Source organism: Giraffa tippelskirchi, chromosome 6, assembly GCF_054371585.1.
Source record: "Giraffa tippelskirchi isolate mGirTip1 chromosome 6, T2T-mGirTip1v1.2.pri, whole genome shotgun sequence".
NCBI classification, from domain to species: Eukaryota; Metazoa; Chordata; class Mammalia; order Artiodactyla; family Giraffidae; genus Giraffa; species Giraffa tippelskirchi.
The window spans coordinates 40,992,644-41,002,838 of NC_137280.1; the positions used below are offsets into that span (position 1 = coordinate 40,992,644).

Genomic DNA, 10,195 nt, shown 5'->3' on the forward strand with positions numbered 1-10,195 from the left:
AGAAAGAAATGCTATGATGTCTGCAACTTGCTCCCAAATAAAAGTAGAGGGCAGGAGGTCTAGAGGAAACAATACTGACCATAAATTGGTAATTGCTGAATCTGGATAACCATCCTTTTTCTGAAAAAATCCTAATACGGTTTTAACAAATGAGTCACTCATACCTAGTGACCACTTTGTTACTTTTGCTGTTGTCTTTCAGTGTGATGTAATTATTAATAAACTGAGGGAAAGGATTACATCTTACTGTCAAGGGTATGCTATCTGATGTAACCCACATGTCCAAAGGAATCATCCTGTCTTCTGAGACTCAAATAAACCTTACTCAATATCCCTCCCATAGATTGTGGGAGATTCGTCGGTGTCTCAGTCTTTCTAGGATTACTCTGCTTTGCATGTATTCTCCCCTTATCTTGGCCTGAGTTGCTTCTGCAGATTTATTTCACTGATGAGTCATCATGGTATCCTCCGCATGCTGATCCGTTTCTAACCTTGGCCTCACTCCAGATCACGCCCTTGAGAAGACATCTTTCTCATGCAGTCTTTTAAGCAACTACGCTGTCCTCTGAGGGATTATTCTGATACTAACAAAAATAGGTTTTTTCACTCCACTACACAGGAGACAAAATGACTGCATGTATACAGGACATTTAAAGGAACAGGTATGATGTACTCAAAACAAATTATGAGAAAAGTGACCCTCGAGAGAAAACTTTAAAATGTTAACAGTGCTGTTTTCTTCTATGTATCTAACATTTGATAATGAGTTATTTGACTATGGAATACCTTTTTACAGAAAGATATAAACCACATTAATTGCTAAGACAGCAACTCGTGTATACCTAGGTGACAGACGACAGAAGAGCAGGCAGGCAGAGAAGTCCAAGCTGAGGACAGAGGTGGTGGCGGCCTGTTCATCTCTGAGAATACAGCCTGCCCTCTACTAGGACCACAGGCTGGCTGATCCTAGCAGAGAGTAGGCTCTAAATCTCAGAAAGAGCACTTTTCTACCTTAAGCTATCTCCTATAACCTTCTAGCAACTTGACACTTGATCTTTCCAAGAACTAGTGATGCTCATACTGCTTCTCCATGCATTTCCCTCACATAGAAGAAAGTCATAAAAATTAGACTATTGTTACAGGTGATAGGAGGCTTTGGGCAGCTCTGTAGACTCGGTGTTCACTTCCCCTCTCATACACAGGCAAGCCATAAAGATTAGATTAACCATCATGGCAGGCGATGGCTATTACACAGCTTTATACAGACTGGGAGTTTTGTTCTTAACTGTGACTCTGGCAACTCGCCCAGTACCAGATGCATTCTAGGCACATAATCAGCATCTACCAGTCTAAATAACGATTTGAGGCCATTTGTTTCTGGCTGAAAATCCTTCACAAGAACCAACTTTCTTTCTACAATTAGAGGTAAAAATCTTAAAATGCCAATGCTTGATAAGTTAGCATGAAGACTGCTGTTTTATAAAAGGTACTATCCATCTGTATGGATACGATCATACCAAAGTAGATAGGATTTTCCGTATGTATGACAGAGTGTACCAAAGGAGAGTGCACGTGGAGAGACAAGCAGAGCCACTGAAGACAAACTCCTCAGGTTACCATTTGCCTTCAAGCTAACCACACTTCACTGTACACAGTCTTTAATATGGGCAGCCACGTCAGAGAAGATAGGCAAAAATCTGTATTCAGAGCCAAAGGAAGCAGATTTAATACTTGCTTTCTATAACCTGTGAATTTTTAGAGTTTCTACTGTGGGAAAAGGTAGTATCTATATCCTTAGAAAAGTTCATACACAAAGGAAAAATAACTCTCCCATATGCTTCTTATATCCAATCCCCAGGTGAGAAGAAATCATTTATTATATAAAATTAACCATGCATACATCAGCATATACATGTATTTTCACACCCTTTTAAACAAAATGGTAGAATGTTACATGTTTTGTTTTTCAAACATAACTTTTTTTATTATAAAGGAACACAAGTCTCTGAAAATTAAAAGTTCTGTCTGATACAACTTAAATTATTTAACAATCAATCACTAACAAAATCAAACATAAAGGCAATTATCATACATTGGAAAACAAATCACATTTAAGCACAAACATAAAAATAACAAACTCAGGAATTTTCCAGCAGTCCAGTGGTTAAGACTTCAGCCTTCCAATGCAGGGGGCATCGGTTCGATCCCTGGTAGCAGAACTAAAATCCCACATGCCACGTGGCATGACAAAAAGCAGACTCATTTCTCTTTAAGCTGTTTCTTTTCACTGGCTTCTTCCAGATCAAAAGTGAATGGTTTGTCATAACCCATTAAGTGGTTATAGTCTTCAGGGTTTAGAAATAGTGCTGGATTAACTAACAATGATTTTGTTTTAGCATAAAATGTAGTAAACACATGCGTGCTGTTTGGAATCTTCACATCATTCTGGTGGAATACTGTACTTGTTTCCGAAAGTACAACACTGTAAGTAATGGCTTTGTAAGTGTCTGTTCTGGCCTCATGGTACAAGCGAATGACATAGCCTTTTGTAAGAAAGTGAAGCAGTGCTGGAGTGATCACTGTAAAGCTTCCTATGGTGCCATAAAATAAAATTTGCAAAGGCAGACTTCCAAATATAACATTATTTTGTGCAAAAATGTATGGTAGAAACACAAGGCTGATCAGACTTGTAGAGTAAGAAAAACACTTCACACCTAAAAAAAGAAAATAGGAGAGGATAAATACCATCCAATTAATTCTTCTTTCTTCCTACCATATCATCACCAAAACAACAAAACCAAAACACCTATATAGTGCTTATTATATCCCAGGCTTTATTTTAAGCACTCTGCATATTTTATTCATGAAATCTACAAAAAAGTCCTATGAGATAGATGTATAATTATCATCATCATAACTCCCATTTAAAAGATGAGAAAATATCAGGCACTTGCTCAATGTCACATTGCTACCAAATAGCTGTGTGAAAATGTAAAGTCACTTCAGTCATGTCCAACTCTTTGCGACCCCATGGACTGACTATAGCCCATCAGGCTCCTCTGTCTATGGAATTCTCCAGGGAAAAACAATGGAGTGGGTAGCCATTCCTTTTTCCAGGGGATCTTCCTGACCCAGCATTGCAGGCAGACTCTTTATCATCTGAGCCACTAGGGAAGCCCCACCAAATAGTGGTGTTGGGATTCAAACCTAAGCAATTTGACTCTAGGGTCAAGGCTTTTGGCCATTACAATGCACTACCCAATAAAAGATTTAATATTACTCAAAAATCCTTATGAATACTATAAAACTTAATTCAGTCAGCAGATAATCAAATAAAATGCTCTGTTAACAAGTACTTCCGCAGATCTAAAACAAAATGTTCAAATACAGGCCTAACTTTACCAGGCTAAGTGCCCAACGTTAAAACAGCAAATTTAAAAACAAAAAATCCCCACTAGTGGTTAAGAAATGTGTGGGAGAGGTAATCAATTTCCTTATTAAGGAAAAACACTCAAGTTAAAATAGTGACATATTTTTACTCAGAAAGATTTTTTAAAAAATCACTGACTTCTGAACTATATATTTAAAAATGGTCAAAATGGTAACTTTTACATTATGTCTACTTTACCACAGTAAATAAATAACTTAAAATGTAAATTTTCTTAGTTTGAATGTATAATTTTAATATGATTGAACACTATCTGTTTGGAAAACAGACAAGCTGAGATCCTAGATGAGCTGATTATAAAGTTAATTTGGAAAAACAAAGGACGCAAACAAGAGAGGGAGAGTTAGATACTAAAACATTAAAATAGTGTTGTATAGCAATGGAACAAAAGCAGAAAATCTAGAAACCTCACTGCATATGGAAATTTAGTGTAAAGATATAATTTAAAACTAGTGGTGCTGGGGCAACCGGATAGCCACACAGAAAAAGATAAAATTCAATCAATCCCTCATATCATATACCTGGAAAATTCCAAATAATCCAGAGATCTAAGTGTATAAAATAAGAAAGCTATAAGAAGCCCTGTGAAGGCCTTACATACCTGTGAAGGCCTTATAATCTGAGAACAGAAAAACTTTTCTAATTATGACTTAAAATACAGAGGCAATCAAGGGGAAAGTTGATAAATCTGATCACATTTTTTAAATGTACACAGACATAAATACCATAAACAAAATAAAGAGATGAATGAGAAAAACACTGGAAACTTATATCACAAAAGATTAACATACCCAAGATATAAAAGGTTGCCGGTATATGAGAAGGAAAAGATCAACAACCCAATAAACAAATGAGTAAGAAATATAAACCGACAGTTCGATGAAACAAAATATGCACATGAATGCACATGGCCTTTAAATAGATTGTGTGTGTGTGTGTTTTAGTTGATGCTCAGTCATGTCTGACTCTTTGCGACCCCACAGACTGTAGTCCACCAGGCTCCTCTGTCCATGGAATTCTCCAGGCAAGAATACTGGAGTGGGTTGCCATGCCCTTCTCCAGGGGATCTTCCCAACCCAGGGATCGAACCTGGGTCTCCTGCACTGCAGGCAGATTTTGTCCCATCTGAGCCACCAGGGAAGATTTCAATAGATGAAATGATGCTAAACTTCAATCATAAGAAACATGCAATTAAAACCACAGTGAGATATTGTTCTTCCCCCAAATTGGAAAAAACCAAAAAACCTGACACCATACATGTTGATGAGGCTGTAACACAGCAATCACTCTCATACATCACTGCTGGTTGAAGGCTTCTTCTTTGCACCAGTAATTTAAAAATAATTTCCTCCTCTCACAGATAGTTGTCATGACATTGGTACACATGGGATTTAATGGGGACCAAGCTGTCTTCTGCAGAAAAACCACCTCTTGTTTCCCCATTACTTTTTTCACACTATAGTAGTATGAATGGTGTCCCCTCAAAATTCACATGCACCCAGAACCTCAGAATGTGACCTTATTTGGAGACAGGGTCTTTGCAGACAATTGAAAGTTGAGATGAGATCATCCTGGATTAGGGTGGACCCTACATCCAATACGAGTGTCCTTAAAAGGACAGAACAGGACAAGCAGAGACACAGAGAAGGCCTTGTGAAGTAGCAGGCAGAGACTGAAGTTATGCAACTACAAGCCAAGGAACACAAAGGATGGCTGTGAGCCATCAGAAGCTGGAAGAGACAAAGAAGAGTTCTTCCCTAGCATGTTCACAGAGAGCATGCACATGCCAACACTGTGATTTCAGACTTCTGGCCTTGAAAACTGTGAGAATAAATTTTTGCCGTTTTAAGCCACCAACTGTGTGGAAATGAATTTTAAGAGCCCTAGGAAACTAATACATACATATCCTTTATTATGCCTGGTGGTGGCTGTGGTTTAGTTGCTAAGTCGTGTCTAACTCTTCCGACCTCATGGACTGTAGTCCACCAGAATTCTCTGGCCATGGGATTCTCCAAGCAAGAATACTGGAGTGGGTTGCCATTTCCTTCTCCAGGGGATCTTCTTGACCCAGGGATCAAACCTGCGTCTCCTGCATTGCAGGCAAATTCTTTACCTACTGAGTCATCAGAGAAGCCAAGCATTAGTCGCTCAGGTTGAAGTAACTGCTCTTTTCTAAACATATTCTGGGTTTTCCCATCCTGATGCCTTTGCTCATATGACTTCTGAGCCTGGGAGGTCCCTCTTTCACGCCTCTTCATGTTCAAATTCTACTCGTCTTAAAATGAGAATTCTGGGGTCCTCTTTCTGCCCCCTTCTGATGCCTATGTCAGAAGCTTTCTCTGTCTCCTTTATACTTTAATAAAATTTTATTACACACACACACAAATAAAATAAATAAATAAATAAATAAATAATGAGAATTCTATGACATCAGTAATTTTTGTTGCTGAATTAACAAGAACTGCCAACTAAAAGTCCCCTCAAATGTCTTTACACTAGGATCCAATTTGGTAGTTTAAAGAATCTCCAGGAATGATACCTCTACGTTAAATGCCTCTCGCTCAGTTTTACACAGAAAAATTATTAATACCTGATAAGCATACAGAGTGACTTTCTATTAGAATATCGAAGGAACTCAAAAATCAAATTCTGCTACAATTCTAGAACTTTGAATACCATGCAAAACTTTGCTATTCCACAAATATTATATTGTAACCACACTAAAATTAGGGGGCTTCCTAGGTGGTGCTAGTAATAAAGATCCTGCCTGCCTATGTAGGAGACATAAGAGATGTGGGTTCAGTCCCTGGGTCGGGAAAATACCCTGAAGGTGGGCATGGCAGCCCCCTCTAGTATTCTTGCCTGGAGAATTCCATGGACAGAGAAGCCTGGCAAGCTACAGTCCACAGAGTCACAAAGAGTCAGACATGACTGAATCGACTTAGTGTGCAAGCACGCACACTAATTCTTATTTATATTCTCTTCAGAACTGAGTCAAGTAGGGACATGAAATAAATGGATAAACCTTCCCTTTATTTGAAGGAATGGTGTCTGTGTTCATAAAGAAGGGTATCATGGGGGTCACAGTTGACATATCTTAAGAGCATCAATCCAGGTATCTGGAGGCTCAATCCAGAGATGTGACACAGGCTCAATGACCTATTCATGTTGAGACTTCTGAAGAAATTTCTACCATCCAAAATTGATTATTCCAAGAACTTCAGAACTCCTTTCAACAGTAACTATAATCAGTCCTTATTCTCAAAAAGTTTTAAATTAGCTAAAGTTGTATTTTAAACATACTCTATTTTAATGTCACACATGCTTGAGAACTTACAGATTTTCAGATTAAGTTTCAGACAACCAAGTAACATCAACATGATCAAAAACACACATGCCAATGGCACATTGTGGCCATCTGGGCTGTAAGGTAATCCTCCAAATATTTCAGGTTATACTTTTTTATATAAGGATTATTGAAATGAAATACAACCTCAGAAACTTGAACAAACCACATACCTACATTCTTCTTTTCTAAATTATTCCATACTACATACTGAATTATGACTTAAGGAGACAAAACAACTTTAAACTTGTAGTTATTTAATACACTGTCTTTTCCTACTGCATAACTCCCTACCTACCACATGCAAAAATCACTGAGTAAATATGTTTGCTGAAAATTCTAAGACCTAAAAAATGTAGACTTAATGTATCTTTGAATCATAATTACTCTATAGAGTAAATGTCTACTCACCCAAAATAATTACTCCTAAGTATTCACCCATATTTGCATATTCAAACATTATATAAATATACACTTTTTGTTGCTAAACATCCTGAGAGGTGACCAAAGGATGAATCTTTAGTGCTCATTCATAAGACCACAAAGTCATAAGAGTCTTCAAAAACCTTTTAAAAATCTCCTAAAGGGACTTTCCTGGTGGTCCAGCAGTTAAGAATCCGCCCTGCAGTGTAGGGGATTCAGGTTCAATCCTCAGTGGGGAACTACAATCCCACATGCGGGGGCGGGGGGGGGTGTGCAACTAGGAGGATTGTAGATGCAATTGTAGGGGGCCTGCTGCAACTAGAGACCAAATGCAAGAAAAGATCCCACATGACACAACAAAGATCCTGAGGGAGCCAAATAAATAAATGGATAGATAAAAATTTAAATTTCCTAAAAATGCAAAGGTCTCAACCTCCAAACCCTTTATTAAATCTTATAATCTTGCCTTTTGTCTTGTAATTATGAGGTGGTGGCTCAGGTGTAAAGAATCCGCCTGCTAATGCAAGAGACGTGGGTTTGATCCCTGAGTCAGGAAGAGCCCCTGAACCACTGGCAACCCACTCCAGTATTCTTGCCTGTGAAATCCCATGGACAGCGGAGCCAGGAGGGCAACAGTCCATGGGGTCTTAAGAGAGTCGGACAGGACTTAGCAACTAAATAACAATAAAAATAGTTAAGTATCATATGCTAAGAACCTTTTTTATAATCAAAAGGAGGAAAAAAGGAAGTACCCTCATTTATGATTACCCACCAAATACTGTTCGGGCCAAATTCCCAGTATAAATCAGCCTTCCATCTTCTGATTTGTCAAGCTGTGTATGTGAACACCGAACACCTCTTTCCCAACAAACAGGTATCTATTGAAAGAGAGACCATTATGTGAGTGCATAATAAATTGCATTTTAGACCAACTTTTAATTTTTTTTAAGTTTATTTTGAAAAATATAATACACAGAACTTCTCATATAGGGTGATTTAAGGAATTTTTCCAAATAATCTACAGAGCTAAAGAACTCAAACTAACAGAAAGGCTTTCCTTAATCCTGCTCACAAGTAGACACTGAATTGGGAGTTTGAAGACCTAGGTTTGTATGCCAGCTAGAAGCTTGTTGGATAAAGTGTGACCTTAAACAAGTAAAAAGTTAGTGGAGTAGTTTCTTCTATTGCATGTCACTCAACTGCAAAGATTTAAATGCATTAGTTTTTTTTTTTTTTTAAATCACTTTATATAAGCAAAACACTGCAGATTCAGTGTTTATAAGGCCCAGGTAGTTTTTAATACTTCTAAAATATTTATACCACAGCTATTATTAATATATATATATATATATTCTTTCCCCAAACTCTTTGCATCCATTCCTTGTTCCCTATAAGGAAACATTTCCACTTGAAATCCTACATCAAATTTCACAGGAATAGAGTTCCCAGAACCTCTGAAAATGACTTTCATTACACACCCTCTTGAAGAGGTAAAGGGCATGTCTAAGTCGTTTAGGCTGAAATTTAATTAGATTTCAATTCCCGCACTGGCTTTCCAAGTTTCAGCATGTTTGCTAATCCTAATATTTTACAGGGCAGGATTAGGAGACAATTTATTCAGATTAAAATAAGAAGGATTAACGTCTTTATCTCGTTTTTTTTTTTCCCTAGGGAGCAAAGTAACTCCTAACAATAGGGCCACCTAATAAAAAATAGAACAAACTCAAAGAGCTTCTCCGAGTTTTTTTCAGTTCCATCTCCGAGTGGCGCATCTAACTTCCTTGAAGATTAGCTCTTCCAAGCTTGTGCTCAAGGACAGAAAAGGCAATAAGCTGAGTCCTCGCTGGATTTGCAACCATCTGTAAAGTGACTGGAACCGCCCAGAAAATAATCACTTTCCAAGGCACACTTAGATCCGCGGGTGCTGTGAACCCCGGGATGCACCGGCCTGTTCCCGAGGCCCAAACATACTACTCCCGCCAGCCTCGCACTGTGCTCCTTCCGTACAGGAGTCGCCGGGCACTCCGGGAGAAGCTGCGGGGAAGCCGGGCTCCCCAGGCCCGATGCTACTTCCACCTACCCCCGCCCTCACACGGGTCCGGAAGCCCCTTGACGGCCGACCTGGGCTAGCACCCGACGCAGAACAGGCGCGGCAGCCGATAGCCCCGTGCCCCCGACGCGCCCTGAGGAGCCTCTGCAGGAGGTCGCCCTCGAGACGGCCGCCCTGGGGCCTCGGAGCGCGGTGGAAGCCCACGGCGCTGTCCTCTTCCCGCCGAGCCGCAGTCCGGCCGCCCACGGGCCGCCCAACGCCAGAAGCAGCATCCCGCACCCAACTAGGAAAGGTGACCGCACTGCGGCGGCACGGCGGCACCCTAAAGCGCGGCTTCTCACCAGTCCCGGGCCGGAACGAGCCGCGCAGGCGCAGCCCCCAGAAGGCCCGCTGGCAGGCTTGGCCGCCGGCGCGTGCGCAGAAGATACGGCACGCCTGCGACGTGCCCAGCCTCGCGCGTTTCTTGCGCGCTGAGCTCTGCACCTGACCAGACCCTCGCTGCGGAAACCAGAGACGCCCAGCTTGCACGCTGCTTCCCCTTGTCGGAGTGTGGGCTCTTTATAACAGTGTGGAAGGACAGAGGGGAGTGTGTGTGTGTGTGTCAGTCGCTTAGTCGTGTCTGACTCTTTGCGACCCTATGGACTGTAACCTGCCAGGTTTCTCTGTCCATGGGATTCTCCAGGCATGGACGGAGGTGCCAGGCAGGCTAGAGTCTCGGCCTCTTTATAACAATGTGGAGGGATAGAGAGGAGAGCCATGCTCAAAGGACAAATCCTGGAAGCCTGAGGTAAATGTTTCCTTCTCCTGGGTGTCATTTTCTAGGCCCCCCTAAACATTTTCTTTATGGAAAATGTTTCTAATCTATTGGCACGAAGGAATAATACATTACACGTTTGAACAAAAATGAATGGTAATTTGATCCAACCAA

At 40.4% G+C, this 10,195-nt stretch overlaps 1 protein-coding gene across 1 annotated transcript; it reads right to left on the reverse strand.

The window, feature by feature from the left end:
* Window positions 1–1,846: 1,846 nt before the first annotated feature.
* Window positions 1,847–9,625, reverse strand: TMEM70 (transmembrane protein 70). The gene is made up of 3 exons (XM_081501583.1): window positions 9,339–9,625; window positions 7,990–8,095; window positions 1,847–2,714 (listed from the first exon to the last, which is right to left on the reverse strand). The coding sequence occupies exons 1-3, from the start codon at window positions 9,537–9,539 to the stop codon at window positions 2,260–2,262; spliced, it is 762 nt and encodes a 253-aa protein (XP_081357709.1). The 5' UTR covers window positions 9,540–9,625; the 3' UTR covers window positions 1,847–2,259.
* Between the last annotated feature and the right edge of the window lie 570 nt (window positions 9,626–10,195).

Coding starts and splice junctions, on each gene's coding strand:
- TMEM70 (XM_081501583.1), bottom strand. CDS start 9,539: ATGCTGCTTCTGGCGTTGGGCGGCCCGTGGGCGGCCGGACTGCGGCTC. Junction 8,096..9,338: donor TGCGTCGGGTGCTAGCCCAG/GTCGGCCGTCAA, acceptor CTCTTTCAATAG/ATACCTGTTTGTTGGGAAAG. Junction 2,715..7,989: donor TTTGGCCCGAACAGTATTTG/GTGGGTAATCAT, acceptor TTCTTTTTTTAG/GTGTGAAGTGTTTTTCTTAC.